Genomic DNA, 18,715 nt, shown 5'->3' on the forward strand with positions numbered 1-18,715 from the left:
CGAGAGTGTCTACTGAGACACTTAACGCACGGTAAATCAAAGTGTGCACAACTCCAGATCTGCTTCATCTACGCAATAGAAACATAGTGAATGATCAGTAACATAAAATACGAATGTTTCTTGTTCTAGGTAGTCCCACACTAGTAGCACAGAATCTAAATCTGCTGCCTTTCGCAGCACCGAAAGACTTTCGAGTCATGGAGCAACTGCCGGAGCGCCCAAACTGCTGTGACATTTGCAATAAGTCTTTCACGACCAAGGGAGATCTGACGAGGCACATGAGGGTTCACACAGGTGAAAAGCCATACACGTGTGGAATATGCAAGACTGCTTTCTCTCAGTCCGGCAACCTTAAGACTCATATGAGGTTGTACAGCAGAGAAAAACCATACGAGTGCAAAGAGTGTAACCGTAGCTTCTGTGGAACGACCAACTACAACAAACACATGAAGCATCACTTGAATGGAAAACAGTGCGCCTGCTCTACGTGTAAGCCTCAGTTCCCTAGTATAACTCGAGTAGCCCAACTTGAGGGTCTTACCACGTAACTGCTATTAGAAGTAGGGTGTATCATGCTTAATACTTTAGGCTGTAGCCTGTTTAATAGTTTATTCGTTAGCAAAGCATAAAAAAATGTTTACGCATTTTTAAAATTAGGTGTTGTGTCCCCTGAAATTCATCAAAATCCAGGTCTTTGCAAACATGATTGAGTTAGAGTCTTTGCAATACCTGATGAGAAAATGTCGTGTTACATGGCGGCACAACTCTTAATAGTTTCACCTTGAGGAGCTATTGAAAATCTCATCGCTTTAGAGGGAGATTTTTAAGTTTTTGTGGTAAACTTTTATAGTATTTTTGACTGTATGTGAATATGCCTTGTAATTTTTCCAGAAAACTCATGTCCACATCACAAACAACTTTTTGAATACCAACTAAAACACTGGTTTGGGTTGGTCTGCATTTAGAATAAAAGTATAGCGAGTATATTTTCACCTCTATCGAACTGATTTCAGGAGGCATAACACCTATCCGTTCAACACGTTCTTTGCTGTTTTGATTGTCATCTAATATTTGTATTCTTTATTTTTCTAAAATTGATATATTTGTTCAAGTTTTTGTTATAAGATCATTATAGCACCAAAACGGTATTTTTTTGTGCTGCAGAAAATAATCAACTTGATCATGATTTATTTTTTGTGGACTTGAATGATATTAGTCTATTGTTGTTACTTTTACCCTTTAGGTCATTAATTTGCATCTTACACTTTTTTTTGTTAATTGTAGCGCGTGTTTAATTATATATGTTTATTACAACTGCAATTTGCTATATTGATATATTGACATATCGATATATTAACTTTCAACAATTAACTGTTTATTTTTAGGTATATATAACAAGCTTTTGTTTTGTACTATGAAGGAATAGTTTGATTTATCAATGTATGTTATAATAAAAAATGTAAAATTACAATTATTTTTAATCTTTTACATACATCGTTGCAAGCATCGCAGTTCTTGCATTCAAAAGCTTCTTGTTAAACTGCTACCTCTTACGCTCTGTCATAATCAACAAAATCATTTAGTCAACAATACGCTCAGCAAGCTTGTGCACTAACACAAATATCATTTCAGAATAGGAATTCATTATCGCCATTCTGATCGATGAAATTAGAATCTTCGTATTGTATTTTCATTAACATTACATATTCAGACCGTAGTAGATATCTATTTCAAAAATATAGGTTGAAATGGATATCTACGACATTCTAATTGTGATCAGGCCCGTATTCCCTGGAGCGGCCCCAACTTTTTAGTAATTTTTAATGGCTAAGTACTAAGAATTGCAGTCTAAACTCATTCACTTGGAATTTCCAACTACTAATTTCGAGCGCTAGTTGTGCTCTAGTGCAACTAGCGATGAGGCTCACTAATCTAGTATTGGTTTTGCCTGCCACTAATGCTACTATGCAGTGAGTGAGAGATCCTTTTCTGCATTGAAGCAAATCAAAACAGCGATGAGGAGCACTATTGGGCAGGCTCGCCTAAATAATTTTTTAATATTACACATATAAAGATGTTGAAATACATGTAGATACAGAATCAGTTGTGAAAGATTTCTGCCATGTACGCATTGACAAAACAAAAGCTATCGCAATAAAGAAGTAATAGCTCACGTTCTTTCAATGTTTTTCTAACAGAAATCTGTAGTCATGAGTTTTATATCGTCCGTTAAATAAAGAAAATGTTCTGCCTACCATAAGCAATATATTTATGTAGATTTCGATGCTTACAATTGATTGGTACGATTTGGTACGGCATAAAACTAAGTGCGTCGGCCGGGAATCGAACCCGGATCTATTGCTTGGAAGGCAACAATGCTAACCTTTACACCACCGACGCTTCATGCTATACTTAGCGTCAATTGCTTTATTTTCCAGTCATTCTTGGCGTTTTCACGCTAGAATGCTTTCATAATTTATTACAGTAGTTGTCATATTCTTTATTACAGTTCGTCTCAGGTATAAAACTGTGTCTGATACCGTTGCATTCATTTCCATGACATCCTAAGGCTTTCGGGCTAGATATTGGTTGGTGAAATATCAAACTGAGGAAACATACATAAGTGTATATAATAATTATCCTATTTCTCAACAAGATAGCTACAGAACATACTCTTTTTATGTTGTCATCATTATTGTTATGATATGAAATGGTATGATAATGGTATTTTAGAGTTGGAGCAAAACTTCCAAGAGTAGTAAATAATATCCTAATATAACATAATTATGTTGTATTTTCTAGTGTACACTGTATATCATGACTGTATTCGTTGGTATACTTGGACAGTGCTCATTAAGTTAGAGAAATTCTCTACGCAATTGGTTTTAAGTTGTAACTAAACTGGTTTTAAAATCTATCTCAATAATCAGTAGTTTTCTATATACGCTGCACTCGAATGGCTGACGGCAATTAAGAAGAGTAATATACTATAACAATAATATAGTTCATTTACAAAAGAAACTTGTTACAGTACTTGGCAACCGTAAAAGTTAAAGCAGATTGTTATTTGGACAAAGTGGTATGTTCATGTGTTGTAATTGCACATTGTGTGCTAAAAATAAGTCTTAGCCATCGAGTTCATAGGATGCTCTGAACTAAGTAATTACAAGCCTTTTTAGACTTAGAGAAGCTCGTATATTAAGTTTGTTTCTCTACAGGAAGGATATGGTATGTAGTCGGCGAGAACAGCTCGAGACACGCTTGCGTTTCTATCCTGGTGCAGTGGCTGCCCAATAGATTTTGTTTACCCTCACCCGCTAGATCACGTGTGTCAAACTCACGCCTGCCGGCCACATTCGGCCACTTTGTAATCAGATCTGGCCAGCAAGATCATTTTACATTATTGTTATTCCTAGTCCATCGATATGGAGCGCTGATGACATCATACTGCACAGATCTAGAGATCCCATAATGCAATGCTTCAGCTGCTTTGCTGTGTTTTTATCGTGTCAATTAAACCTGATGTTTGTTTCGGAGTAATATTCCTGTCTGTTTTTATCCATATTTATGTTCCGAAAACATTTAGTTTTAGTGTGTTCAATAAATGTTTAGCCTGTTCGGCCCGCGACCTACAGTGTAGATTGTGTTTTGAATTTTGGCCCCTTGTACAATTGAGTTTGGCTTCTCTGGTCTAGATGCTGTTGGAGTGCCTCACTGGTATAGCGCAATGCTTTTACAGATGTTGCTGCGGCGGTTTCATGATAGCGGCGATTAATTGTTCGTTTTTGAGCTTGTAATCATATTTCTACATATTTTGCACCTGCAACACAGCAGAGTAAGACATGGTGAATCTTTTGATATCAATAAACTGTAATGTGAATTTTGTTGCAAGTAAACCTTTAAAGGTCACTACTGCAAATGGTCTTTCTACTGGTACGGTATAGGATTTATTGTGGCCATTTGCTCATGGGATTTGGCACAGAAGCGATTGTGGTAGAATGCCTTTCCTAAAACTACAAAAGGCCTTTGTGTAACTCAAAACATCATCCTACAGGTTACGAGTCAGTGCATAACCATGAAACCAAGAATGTTGTTGCTAATAACTAACGGCCTTAAATCATGAATCAATCAACCAATGAGGATAAAAGTTGTTTTTTTATTGTTTTTTATAAAGTATTATTAAATACTTTATCAAGATGAGCAAACTTTTAACAATAGCATCTTAAACTATCTTCAACTTTAGGCTTAGTAGGTGTTCAATGATCTGACGGTCCAATCCCTGCCTGTCTGTGAGTTTCAAATAACGTGCTGACAAGCTGGGCAGGTGGAAGTTGCTGCCTTATTTCGATACTTTTGTTAGCTTGTGGAACATTCATATGATTGTGCTAAGGTTACACAGCAACTAATTCAAAGCTTCCAAAATGAACATATCTCAGCCGATGATAAACAGTTTTTAAAATGCAGAATTGAACCAAAAACTTATAGAAACAAGAATTTAGTTTGTTAATAAGACATTGAGTTACAAATGAATAACCTTTTTTCATTAATAAAATGAATACTGCAATTGATAATAATGTTTTTTTTCAATCAGTTGTGACTCTTCAAAACAAATGAACTGCAACTAATATCATTTGAGAACAAACCTTTCCTAGGTTGCAGTGTTACCACAGTTTAATGCATGTCTTGTGATGTTCTTATAGAATAGACTAAAACCAAATGGCGAGTGCATGATGTAGATACATTAATAACCTTGTGGTGCTGATTGACACTGTTCTGATGTAACTCGCTGTTGCTAACTGCTTAATAAAAATGTACTATCATAAGTCATGCAGTAAGAGTGTGCAAAAAAATGCACCTCCTATTGCTATTCTGGTGTGTGTCCCAGACATGTTTTTGCTCAACTTTTAGTTTTTTATTCAAATTTAGGTCTGTCAAGCTGCTGTAAAACTCTTTTCTTCCAAAAATTGAGATTTCTTTAGTTCTTAATGTTTAGGTATTAGTGCTTGTACTAGATACAAAAATGTTCATGGCAATAAGCTTTATTAAGTCCTATTGGCAAAACATGCTCGGCGAATAGAGCCATAAAATTATATCCAAATGTTATTAGACCTGTGGAATAAAAAAAGCTGAAGTTGTATTTTGTAGAAAAAAGCTCAATCTTCAAAGAGTACACTTGAGACTACTGGAGCTATGTACTCCTATAAAATCCATACTTTCAAACCAGTGATTGAAGTGGAAGGGCTGTTTTGGGGGTACTCTATGGTGACAGGTAGGCGAGGTGACTCTTAGGCCAACGACCCGCTCAAGTCGCGTAGCGGCGCGGGGAGAGTCCGAGAGAGGCACCAGAGCGCCCTATCGGCAGAGGGGGGTGCGAAGGAACTCACTCGCAAAATTTTTTGTAAGATAGTCTGTTTTATACCTAATTTCCACAGCTTTTCAGTGAGATAACAAATATTTTGCAATGGTATAATTGGTATTATTTTATTACACAGTAAATTCATGTTGAGTGCTTAACGTCACAGATATATTCACTAAATTAGAAATAAAATGAGTTTGGAAGAAACAATCAGTACAACAGAAAATAAGAAGGGAAATTTCAAGTTTTCCCAAGAAAATCAATTACTCAGGAAAAATGAAAATGGTTTAACTTTTAAGCAAGCACATACAGCCTCATCTTTTAACATAGACACAAAAGGAAACCTAGCAAACAGCGATCACCTTAAATCTCAATAATATCACCCATAAAAGGTGTGCCCCAAATAGCTAAGAAACCTGCGGGTCTAAAATTTAAACTTAATGGCCTCAGACTTTCATCATTCCTATTCATCTAAGATAAAGCCTAGGTTTGATGTAGTATTAGCATAATTTAGGTAATGAGTCGGTCAGTTATACAGGATACATTAATTTACAAGTATTGCTTTGCATATTAAATATTTGGAGCTGTGTGATACACATACACTCCTCATTAGATATTCTGGAAAAAGCTTTGTGATTAATTGAGGTTGCATAATAGCTTGTGCACCTGATGTGAAAATGCTACCCCTTCCACTTAAAAAGCTATTTGGGGTACACTTTTAAATAAACTGAGAGATTCGAGTTGGCATCACAATGAAGGTAAATTACCCTACCATTTCTTTGCCATATTTCCATCATTACTAGTGGCAGGGCTGTAATCAGCTATCATTTCTATTTCAAGTCATGATAAGTAAGGGATTTATAAGTTTCTAGTGCAAAAGGTATGATCAATGATATACAGCCCCCAAGGATAGCCGACAGCTATCATATGCGCGGGGCTTAATGATCGAGCTCTGTTGAGATGAACCCGAACACGGCACCGGAACAAACAAATATGCTGAATAAAGCCCCTTGTAAATATACAAATATTATGAACTATAGTGGTTATTTTACTTATCTGTTGAATTCACTGCGTTGTCAAATAAATATAGTATCCCAATATTGTTGTGGAAGTCAGCGCTGACTAACCACTAGCAAGTGGGTTCTGCGTACAAGTTGTCTTATACTGAACGAGTAATAGCTCTCATGCACAACTGTAATTGTTGCAACAAAGTGTCTGGTGAATAATGGCTTTTATTCACACAAGCTCTATAAACATGAGAAGATAGAACAATTAGAACAATTCACTACAATCAAGCGTAATGCTGAAATGAGTTACAATAATAAATACCCAAAACAGTTACACTTGTAAATGTAAGAATGTTAAGCAATATATATGTTACCAAAGATATACAAAGCTGCACAAAGGTAAGTTAATGTTACCGCACTGTCCTTAATGCAGATTATGAACGTAACTCTCAGTCTTTATTTCAGTCGTTTGTACTCTGTATCGCTAGCTCTGTGCTCTTTGTTTTCCCCGTCTTAACACTGAAGCACCATTGCTTATATAGCAAGGGCTGAGTGTTAATCAACGGGCTTTCCACGCAAGCTGGCTTTTAAATTATAGGGCTAATCTGAGAATAGCTGAATGCTTATGGCAATTAAAACAACTCAGCTTAGTAAATCCATCACAATATTGTCACCATTATGATCAGTCAGTTGCCATTCACAAGCATTCGTGATATTAATAATCACATACGTAAAATAGCCCAAATTCAGTTTTATATTTAGATTTTGAGTATGAAAACTACACTGCACAGCTTTGCCTGCTGTCCTATTTTATTGGCCAGGTAAAACAATTTTTACAACGACGAAAGACTTTGTCATTTTATATTAGGGGTGGCAAAATATTAATTAAAAACTAGGGAAAAAAGGCCGCTGTTCGGGTAATTTTGGGTAAATTATATTCAACTTTAAGCATATACTACAACCTTTACAAATTTTAAAAATTATTAAAAGTAGGTAGTTTGAAATGTTTTATTTTGCATGGATCCATCATTTTGGTTAGGTATTACCGCTACATTGTAGAAATTCAAGGTTTGCTATTGTGAACCGCGGGGTCTACTGGCTGAATCAGCTAATGAAATGATAACAGCGAGTCGGGTTTTCACGTGTTGTAATCCCATCACCTGGTAAACGAGTAAACAAAACCCATGCGTTGGATCAAAAACGTTCAGTGACAGATTCAATAAACAACAAACAGGACACTATATTTCTATGTATTAGAACTCTGTATCGTGGAATTAGGGTGGAAACATATTTTATCCACCAAATTGTCCATTTACTGATTTAATTACTGCATACCTTTACTGTTAGAGCTAGTTGGTTGATTTGTTTACCCTGTTTGTCAGTATAGTTTTTCATTAATTGCTAGCTAATTGGTGAGTCAGTTGTAGGAAAGAAGTAGGGGCAGTTAGGGCTGTACCAACAAAAGTAGACGATACAATTCTCCCTAAGAAGAGAAAAGAGGTCACATCGCTATGAACTCTAATCTTATTGCAATTGCTGGCGTTGGTTTATCCCCTGGCTAGGCATTATTATCTAATTTATACCCTGTATTTATTATCTCACCCTGTCTGTTTGGTGTTTTCTTACTTGATGCTCATTTCAACACCAAACATTCTATACCTTGAATTTATTATCTTACCATGTCTGTTTGGTGTCTCTTTACTTAGTGGACTGCTCCACTTGGTGCTCATTTCAACACCAAGTATTTTATACTTTGTATACATCTTCTTACCATATTTACTTGGTGACCTGCAACACCTGGTACTTTTGTTTCAACCAAACGTTTTATGCTTTGTATTTATTATCTTACCTGTTTGGCATTTCTTAACCTGGTGACTGTATTCACTTGGTGATCATGTGAACACAAATCATTTGTATTTATTGTCCTACCATGTCTGCATGGCGTTTCTTCACCAGGTTTGTATCACTAGTTGAAACCAAACTAACCTCATATTAATTAATATTGTAACTGTTTCGTGTTACAATATTTCTTTCATTTCTTCAAATAATAACTAGACAATCTTTGAATTATAACTTTGATTCTTGTAACAAAAAATCACTAGATAGCAAGGCTTGGTATATACATATCTACAAATGTGTGCTGGCATTGAGATTTTGTCTCAAACTAGCCGATGGTCTACAAGGTATATTGCTGATTTGTATATCATTGGTATGATCCAATCATTTTTGATGTCAGTAAGGTAAATCAATCATCACATACTCTCACTGGGTGCCAGAGATTACGCCTACAAGTGATTTTGCCTACAGGAGATTACGTCTACAAGTGATTTTGCCTACAGGAGATTACGTCTACAAGCTGATAGACTATGCCTACGATCTAGGATATTGCCCCTACTTTAATTCTGTGAATTGTGATGCAGAAAATTACGAATGGCACGATGAATGCATGTTATGAACGTGTGTTGATGTATTTTATTATGTAAATTATTTTTTATATCAAGTCCTATAATCATCCATATATCAAATCCTTGCAAATATATAAATTTAATTCGAGTTGATTATTGGGAACCATGGTGATTTAACAATCGTTTATTTGCAACAAACCGTGTTATTGAAGTTAAAACCACATTTTTATTGAATTATTAAGCAAAAAACAAGCGTATGTATTTTTGAAGTTGCTACTCTTATACATACAGACACATGTCAATAACTGAGTATTTCTATGTTATCAGCAGCCCATCACTAAAAGTGATCAATGGTTGTTGGTCAATATATCATTTCATAACTTTGGAGTTGTTTTTATCTCCTATTGCATACCATTATGTTTCACTTTTACATGGAGCCTCCCTCACAGCCGGTTGAGATCACCCTTGGGTACATATGCATATATACAGAGTAAATTACAAATACAAGTTATATGATTTACAATAGTGTCATCCATCATAAATGAGCAAAAGAAGGCTTTCATAAAAATTTGATTTTTCTGCATATAACCCGTTATTTCACTTTGATAAAAAAGAAATTATTTACTAAACAATATTGTTTTAGCAAGAAAAAATATGACATATAAAGGAGCCAACTCTAAATTAACAAAAATACCACAAAACAATTAAGCACGTTTGATAAAATTATGCTAAAGTGGCCATAGCTTCAACCACATTGTGATGCTGTAATAAATATCTTTGAAATGAAGTAAAAACCCATTTCTCAATCTCCTTGCATGGCTACTATAGCTGCTCCTTCTCTTTAGCTTTGCTATATAATAAGCATACATTAAAAGACTATTTCGAAGTGAATATCATTTAGACTTATACAAATTACTCACTTTTGTATAATTTGGAGGAATCGGGCTACTTTTGTACACACAACAGTTCATATGTTAAGTACACATTCTTGCAGTATTTTTACTTGCTGAAGTTTTCCTATTTCATCAATTGAATCAATAGATAGATTATAAGTTTAGGATTTATTCTGCAAAAAAATACAAACATCCAGTTACAGATTTGTTTGGTCCATTTTCTCATTCATCACATATAAGCACCATCATGTCAGTGATACATCTTAAAATGGTAGTATCTGTACTTGTACTAGTATTTGTTCAATAACGTATGTATCGTCATATCACCCTATCTTCTGACTGTCATCATTCTTTCTCAATCGACTTTCAATGTTCTACAAAGTAGAGTAGAAGGTCATGAAAAAGCAATATGTTTTTTGAGAATATTAGAAAGTATGATAATGCAATTTACTTTCTCTACCTCGATACATCAGAAACCCAACAGTGAGCGGATAAGAAAATTTGCACAGAGAACAAATGCAAGATTTTGCAAGATTTTTGCAAGATACAGAACAAATCAACTTAAGCTAGGTTATAGGTATAATATTCTAAAATGTTCAAACAGTAATATAATAATTAAACTTTTGCTTCATTTTTGTGAGCCAAAAGCCCTGCTAATCATTGTATGAGCTAGTTTAGCCTGTTTAGACTAGCTTTAAGAAAGGAGTCGTGTGTTCAACAACAGCAAAACTCTAACAGACAACTCCCAAACCGCTTGTTGAGAGAGTCTAGAGCTATTTTTGTGCCTGCTACATATTGCATAAAATGATGCTTGGTAGGCTAAGAGACGAGGTATTAAGGGACTCCATGTGAGTGCCAAGAAAGTGGCCGAAGATGAACTGACAACTTAGCTGATAACACAAAGCCTCAACATCTACACAAGACAAAGCTCCCATGCTGCAACAAGATTTATGCTCTCTTGAATCTTGAGCCAAAATTTGGCACATGAAATTTAATCCACAAAAGTATTACCATCTCTCTATTGGCAAGTCGTCTTTGCCGATGGATACAAATAACTTTCTCATCTTATATGATCACCATCTTCAAAGCGTGACTTCTAATCCTTGTTTTGTGGTAGAGTTGCAGAATGATCTGAAATTTAATCAACATATTTTTAAAATTGAATCTGAGGAAGAGCAATTAATCGGCATGCTTACAATGGTTCTGAAAGATGCAGATCAAAAGACAAGAAAGATAGCTGATACTTCACGAGTTAGACCTGGTCCTGAGTATGGCTGCATGGTTTGGGACCTTTACCTTAAAAAAGGATATTACCTTACTAAAGTGAACTCAAAACGCTGCACTGAGATTTTTGTATAGACAAAAAAGCAGAGTTAGTTTTCTTCAACTATGAGAAATTAATTATTTTGAAACCTTGAAAGACAGATGAGTTAAACTTTGTCATAATGTTTTTAGTAAAATTCTGGGTGGTGATATTGACTTATTGATCAGGACCAATATCAATATACCAATATTGACATTGGTCCCATTCGCTACTTGGGACTTGTAATTTAGATGTTGCGTACAAAGCTACATACATGAAAAATGGTAGCGTACAGCCTGCTACACGGTATTGGCGTTTCATAATTTACAGTTTTAGACTAATTGTACTGCTCAGAGGATGAAATTTTTAATGTAATGTTACTTATCACAATTAGCAATCCCAAGATAAACAGTTTTAACTCATGATTCAACCTTTCGATCAATCAACCTTGCTTGCAACACAAAATAATAAAACCACTACATAATTATATGTAATATATATTATGTATATGGTATAATATACCAAAGATATAATATTACTACTACTCTGTATATATTAGCAATGCATAAGACATTGCTAAAACAATGTTTTACAAAGCAAGCTAAAACAAAGCAATGCGTAAAACATTAAAAGTGACCAGAAGAATGGAACAATTTAATTATAAAACAACTATTTATTTTTTTGTTATTTATTCGCAAATAATCATATTATTTTGTCTCATTCATTTACCCACACTCGTTTGACTATTAAATTACTATAAGCAGACAGACCAATGCCCAATATATCAAATTATTAATACTAGTTCACCGTTAGTTGCAGACTATTAATTAATTACAAACTATCAATAAATAATAATTCGTAGTACAACGAATGGTACTACCACCCTAAGGTGGTGATGATTTTATCAGACTCAAAGCATCTACCAAAGCTTTGAGATTTTAAGCACACATCTTAGCGTCCTTGTGGCTCCGAACAGCCACCAGTAGTAATAGTAGCAGTGGTGGTAATCGTTAAGAAAGCCAAGAAAGGAAAGGAGATATTAAATTGTTTTTATTTTACACTTCCACGATTTTCGTTCTGATTGATAGATGACTTTAATCAATAGTATGTTTTTTCAATCAATGTTAAGTGAAAACACTATTATTGCATTACTTTTTACCATTTTTCTTACATTTTTTCTTCAACAATCAATGGTATGCACCATCTCCATAACTGTAGACGTAATCTCCAGGAAGTGTAGACGTAACCTCCAGGAAGTGTAGACGTAACCTCCAGGAAGTGTAGGCGAAACCTCTTGTAGCCGAATCCTCTTGTAGGCGTAATCTCTGTAACCCCTCTCACTCACCTTTGAAGTACCTATTAATTGGTTCATGACGTTTCATTATTAATAAAAAAAATAAGAATGATAATAAAAAAAACAATTTGCTTTAGAACATAAATTAGATAAGTTTTTTGAGAAAGTTTACTTCGATTAGCAGAAGACCAAAAATGTCCGAACATTGAATAATCTCAAGCTATTTGGTGATGTCTTTGGACAGGTGACAATGACGCCCGTTGATTGCGTTGCTTGAAGAAAATTTGAAGGAATAGGTGCTTTTCACAAAGTAGCATAGTTGATCCGTTGATGCAAGAAACTTACTCTATAATTGGTAGCGCGGGTAGATGACAAGAGCGCCGTTGACTGTGTTGCTTGAAGAAAAATTGAAGGATTTTAAGCTTTCCACAAAGTAGCATAGTTGATCCATTGACGCGAGGAACTTGCTCAATGATTGGTAGCGTGGACGGTCGGGTATAATTGCAGTGGCTCAAAACCTGGTCAGTTTCTGGGTCGTTTTGTAGAGGTGGAGCTTAATCAGGAAATGCAAATGTTTTGTCGGCACTAAGCGACGAGGTTTTAAGCAAGTGCCAATGTTTAGTCGGTTAGAAATTGAGTCTGTAATCTTTTTATTTTTTTTGAAACAAAATAAAGCTTAAACATCGTTTTAGGCAAATCTTTGATCAAAAATATGAGATCGTTCATCAAACTAGCAAAATGTAGTCACATAGTTGTTTGTCGTGTTAAGACGAAATAGTAACATGCTCACGAAACGGAAAAAAATCTTCACAAAATTACATCATCACAAAAATATCTTACATACGTTGTAATATGATTGAACTTACATGTATGTAGCGCGGTATTATATAAGTTATTGAATATTTGTGATTATGTTCTAACCAAATAAAATGCACATTGAAACAATTGTCTACTTTGCTACCATTCTGAGAGCTAAAGAAGATTCTATTTCATTTAAGTGTAACTATTTATGTTAGCGTATCGTAAGACAAAGATTGTGAAAAGGCAACAGAAGACATTAGTCTATCTTATCTTTACTGCAAACACCGACTTCTCCAACAACTAACTTTATTTAGATTTTGAACATGACCGCACTCTGTAGGTATTCATTTGTCAATTTGCTTATATATTTATTATTTATGTACAGCATTGTGTGACCAAAAAAATTTTCTTGATTTGTTGGGCAAAAAATATTTTGTTACTGTTGGCATGATGATGTATTTTCTTGCTCCAATATAAATAATGCATGTGGCAATTGTTGTGCATCATTGTTAGCAGCTTTCCCGTTACCTCCACAAGCACAATGTAGCCAATCCTGGAAAATCAGAGGGCAGCACACACAAAACCTTTAGCATGATGTATGTCTATTGGCATTGCTGACGTTGTACAACATACATTGTTTGAAAAGTCGATGCGCAATGACAAAATGTCTGGTGATGGACCACTGGAACAATGATGGGAAGTAGGTTGTTTCAGTTATCGGACGAATCTGACATGATATAAATTGTGAAGTTTAATAATTTTACTTTATTTGATATAAAAAGAAAATGTTGCACATAACTTAATTACTACCACATCATCACCAAAGCCATAAAGGGCCTTTAACAAGCACAAATGAGAACAGAATAACACAGTAGAAAAGGGCTACTACATATACTACATGTAGATATGTGAAAATGAGTAAATATAAGTCTGGGTTATTTAAAAAAAATCAGTTTTGAAAATCCTGAATGTTTTATGTATACAGGTATGTTTTAATTTGATCGATACATTCACTCAAAATTGAGCACAGTACAAGCTGAAACAGTTCGAGTTTTTGCATATAAAAGTATTCCTATCTAGAACAAGTTTGTTCTCTATGGCTGCAGATGAATTGGCAATGAGGTGGAGGGCACGCCAGATGCCCTCTGGCGTGACCTCCCTTCATTGCCAGTTCACCCACAACTATAGGGAACAAACTTGTTCTATGCCTATCTAGATATTGCATGTATTAGAAAGCCTCAGGAAACATTTTTGCTCTGTCATTTCTTACTCCCTGCAAACTCCTCTTGGAGATCCTTGATCTAAAATAAAAACAATCATAGCATGTTTATTTACATCTCCTTGAACTTGTAAAGTACTGTGAATGCAGTATTCAAGTGGCATTATTTGCGACGATTTTTGACTTTGACAGGAATATTATTTGTTAATTTAATGAAGTAGATTGGAAAGTTACATTGGACATTGTGATTAGCTGGAAGTTAATTTGGCGATCTCAAAGAACCGGGCAAATTTGCTTTTGCTAGTTCCTGACTTTATTACTGTTTTTACAGTAGTTTTATTTCACAATTATTTCCTGGCTTCATATATCTTCTCCGATCCTACATTGCTCAACCGACTTAGCCCATAGAGTTGACTTGTAGACGACAACAGCGACATTAGTCCAAGTACTCAGTCTATGAATCGGATGGTGTTGTGACACCTTGTTATTAATTTCTCAAAGAGTTGATAACAACTCCAGAGATGCTCCAAAATCCTGATTAGAGATTGGCAAATCACATCAAATCACCAATCATGAGATTGGCATCAAAGCACCAAAAAATGGATTACCCAGCTTGTAAATTAAGTCAAACTAAAACCATCAATTATATAGTGGATGATGGTTTTAATTTCATTTTATTTGAAAGCTGAGCAGTCATCCTTCTAAGTGATTTGATTTGGAGCAAAACGCATGCCAGCGATTTGATATGCTTTACAAATCTGGAATCAAAGATTTGGGAGCAACGCTGCGCAACTCTCTCCAATTCAGACACTGAGCACTTACACTAAAGTGACACAAAAGCATCACGCAACAGGGTTCTAATTTTAAAACTGAGTTACTGAATATTACCACTCACCGGACTGTTAGGTATGAAAGTGACATCAGGTGTCTGAGTTACATCTATAATGCTGTCGTTTGTGGCGTTTCGTAGATGTTCCCCACATCTATGGAAGCTCGCATAGCCTCTGCTCTTACTCCTACCCGTCCTGAGCAAGCACTGCATTTCCTCCTTATCTTGAACTATAAATCAGAATGCTCGAGGCATTGAACGTTTGACTGGGTGTGAACAGGCAACTTAACAAATATCGCAGTTGGCAGCAAATAATTTGTTTCTAAAACCTAATCCTGCCTACACAAGGGGTTCTTCTGCATTATCCTACTATAACTTCACGTTTTTCTAGCTACTAATCTAGGGCTATAAATGGCTTGAAGATCCGCCTACCAATGAAATTCCACATTTTACTATAATTAATATTGCACGATTTGCCTAAAATTTTATTGCTGGTTATGTGAGTGAGTACCTCCGTGTTACTATCAGATGTATTGTCTTGAGGATGCGGTCTCTTTGTTGGATTCTGTGACTAAAAATGTAAACAATATGTAAATTATGTATATCGACACTATGTGACAACATATATGAATTTATGCACATGTATAGCATATTTATATTTGTGGGCACAATTTAACTAAATTCAAATTGGCAAAAGAGTCCAAACAAAGGCCTTGTTGCCAGGGCACCAAAATAAGCATTCATTTTATCTTGTTTTTAATAATTGTTTTTGGAAATTTTAGGTGTGAAATATTAAATGTAAAATAAAATATTACGTCCAAGTTTAACCAAAGGTGTGAACTGCGATATAATACTATCTGGCGCATGTGTGAGGCCTCGGGATGAGAAATTCTCAAGAAAAATGAGACAGATTGCCGCAAACTTCACTGGCTATTGGGTCAAGGATATGGTATCTGAGCATTCCAATCAAGTCCTTGTTTCTTTGCAATTCTACCAAATTCCTATGAGAGTGTAGATGAATTAAAATAAGAGAAAATGTTTTTGAAGTTTGATGTACTGTGAGACCGAAAGCAAAGTATCGAATACAGCTTAGACATGTCGCAACCCTCACAGTAGTGTAGACTTAGATTTACTGCATTCTCTGATTTCGGGCCTACAAGAATATAAATGTGCACACGTGCTTTTGTTACAAGATAGCTATTTCAGAAATAAGACAAATTAAAATCCATAAAAGTAATAAATATTATTTATCATCTCTATGTAAAAGCCATACTATACTATCTGTGCATTTGCAAAGACATGGAAGGATAGCCCTGTCTAAATATATTGGACAAACAATGACCGAGTTTTGCTGTCCAAAAATATCCCTTATAATAGGCTGAGTAAAATATTCTTGGTGTACCGGTAACTTACCCTCCGCTGTTCTTTGTACTTTTCCTTCTGGGTTTGCTGTCTTTCAGGGCCGTACATGCAGCCATACTCTTTTTCTTCACCATACTCTTTTTCTTCGCCATACTCTTTTTTTCACCATACATACATAAATAGCCTTGACTGTCATGAAGGACGTTCTTACCTCTCCAAATATCTTCACCTTGCTAAATTAGAGCAGATAAAATTTTAAAATTAAGAAACATGGTACAGATTTTTTAGATTCATTGGCTGAAGACGTTGTAGGTTTTTAGCCTTACTTGATTGCTAACACTCAATTGAGAACTAACTGCTGCATGTATATGATGCTTGATACATTTATTGCTTGCTTGATTGTAGTTATTAATATATACAATGATTTTTAATGTCATTTCAATTGCATGCCAATGCTTGTACACTGAAGCCCATGTATATCTTCTAATCAAGGCTGCACTATAAGCTTGATTGTAATCCACTGCATGTCTGTATATACACGAATATCCACTTCATCATATTAAGTTTAAGAGTTGAGTGTCTATATAATAGAGAGTAATCCTTTATTGCTGAGAGGTAGATGGTGTGTATCCAGTGTGAGTTTCTAGTGAACTGATGAAAATTGTGTCAACTCTGCTTCAAGTAGGGCCTGTGATGCCATAGATCACATGGTACAAAAACAAACCAAAAAGGGCTTCATAAAACTGCAGCATAAAAACATATAAGCTACTATTGACATGTACTTCTATTGCACAACAACCAAGCATAGGCCTACATTTTACAACCAAGGTTACACTTCACAATCAAGGTTACACTAAAATATCCGCGGTATAAAATGTTCATTTTCAACACAAGATCACAAATTAGGCAGTGGAGAAAAAGTGCTTTAAGGATATGAGATTACCTTCAAAAAGTCTTTCATGCTTGTTGAATATGCCGTCCTCATGGTTTGTGTAAAACTTGTTGCCATATTCGATTTCATGGGCTTTGATGGCTTGCTCAGCCTCGTCTAACAATGAGGCAAAAAGGAGCAGCATAATGCTTAAATGCACTGCAATTAAAAAATATATTTTGTAAGCCCTCAGGCTCCTCGTAGAATTTGACTGTCGTCAGCGATCATGTCATTCAGCTATCGAGGCTTCGATAACCTACCGACACAATTGCCAACTACAGGCACGGGAGGCCTGTAGGTAGGCCTATATAGAAGATGAAATGACGAATACATGAAGTCAGTTATGAATACATGATGACCCACTGAGGTCTTCTTTTAGGGTTGAAGCAATATGAATATGCAGTGCATTTCAATTAATCTTTTGAGACAAATTGCAAGCAGTAAGCGACTCTGACTACTGAGGACTACTGATCACAGACAGGCTGTCTAGTCCGAAAATATAACTGCCCTGTATTGCAGGAGACTACAAAAACTTGCTTTACCTTGCCTCCTCTCCTACACTTATTGTGAACCAAACAGATGAGATACAGCCTAGGCCTGGCGGTGCTACTGACAGCGCACCATTGTAGTAACAAGTTCAAATAAAATTTGAGATACACAATTAAATGGTTGTTCCTTAGGTAGCTACATACTGTTGTTGTTTGAAAATGTGCTACAGTTGAGACTTGGTAGTAATATAAAGTTAGTTGTTAAAAAAGTGTGTGCTTGCAGCAAATACAGTAAAGATAAGAAACTGATGTCTTCTGTTGCTTTCATTTTTACAATCAATGCTTAACGAGATGCTAATACTAATATTTACAGTGAAATAAAATAGAATCATTTTAGGCTCTCAGAATGGTAACAAAGTGGACAACCGTTTTAATGTGCATTTTATTTGTTCAGAACATAATCGTAACTTTTCAATATTTCATGTAATACCGCTTTACAAAAGTGTATTCATATTAAAAAATATAAAACTATTTTTCAAATATAAACGAATACAGAATAATTAATGGTGTATCTTTGAGAAGAGTTTTTCCGTTTCGTGAGCGTGTTACCATTTATTCTTAACAAGAAAAAACTACGATAAACAGCTATGTAAATACTTTATGTTATTTTGATAAAAGAACTCATATTTTTAATTAAAAATTTGCTTGGAAAAGATGCTTACGTGATATTTTGTCAAACAAAAAGATAACTACTCGATTTCTCAACAACTAAACGTTTGCAGTGGTTCGACTAACTTTGAAGCTTTTTATTTCCGGATTAAGCTCCA

At 35.2% G+C, this 18,715-nt stretch overlaps 1 protein-coding gene, 1 long non-coding RNA gene and 1 other non-coding gene across 5 annotated transcripts in view; 1 reads left to right on the forward strand and 2 right to left on the reverse strand.

Annotated features, from left to right (window-relative positions):
• Positions 1–1,462, forward strand: part of LOC137401466 (zinc finger protein 436-like) — a 34,060-nt gene extending 32,598 nt beyond the window's left edge. For all 3 annotated transcript variants that reach the window (XM_068087819.1, XM_068087820.1, XM_068087821.1), the window contains one exon: positions 130–1,462. In XM_068087819.1, coding sequence (XP_067943920.1) covers positions 130–548 — 419 coding nt within the window. In that variant the 3' untranslated portion in view covers positions 549–1,462. The remainder of the gene's footprint in view (positions 1–129) is intronic.
• Positions 1,463–2,328: 866 nt separating this feature from the next.
• Trnag-ucc (transfer RNA glycine (anticodon UCC)) lies at positions 2,329–2,400 on the reverse strand. The gene has a single exon. It is a non-coding gene; the product is annotated as a tRNA-Gly (tRNA).
• A 7,281-nt stretch (positions 2,401–9,681) lies between these two features.
• LOC137402060 (uncharacterized) lies at positions 9,682–12,301 on the reverse strand. Its single transcript, XR_010979436.1, has 3 exons — positions 12,124–12,301; positions 10,673–10,792; positions 9,682–10,035 (listed from the first exon to the last, which is right to left on the reverse strand). It is a non-coding gene; the product is annotated as an uncharacterized lncRNA (long non-coding RNA).
• Between the last annotated feature and the right edge of the window lie 6,414 nt (positions 12,302–18,715).

The sequence above is a fragment of the Watersipora subatra genome, chromosome 8 (assembly GCF_963576615.1).
Source record: "Watersipora subatra chromosome 8, tzWatSuba1.1, whole genome shotgun sequence".
NCBI lineage: Eukaryota > Metazoa > Bryozoa > Gymnolaemata > Cheilostomatida > Watersiporidae > Watersipora > Watersipora subatra.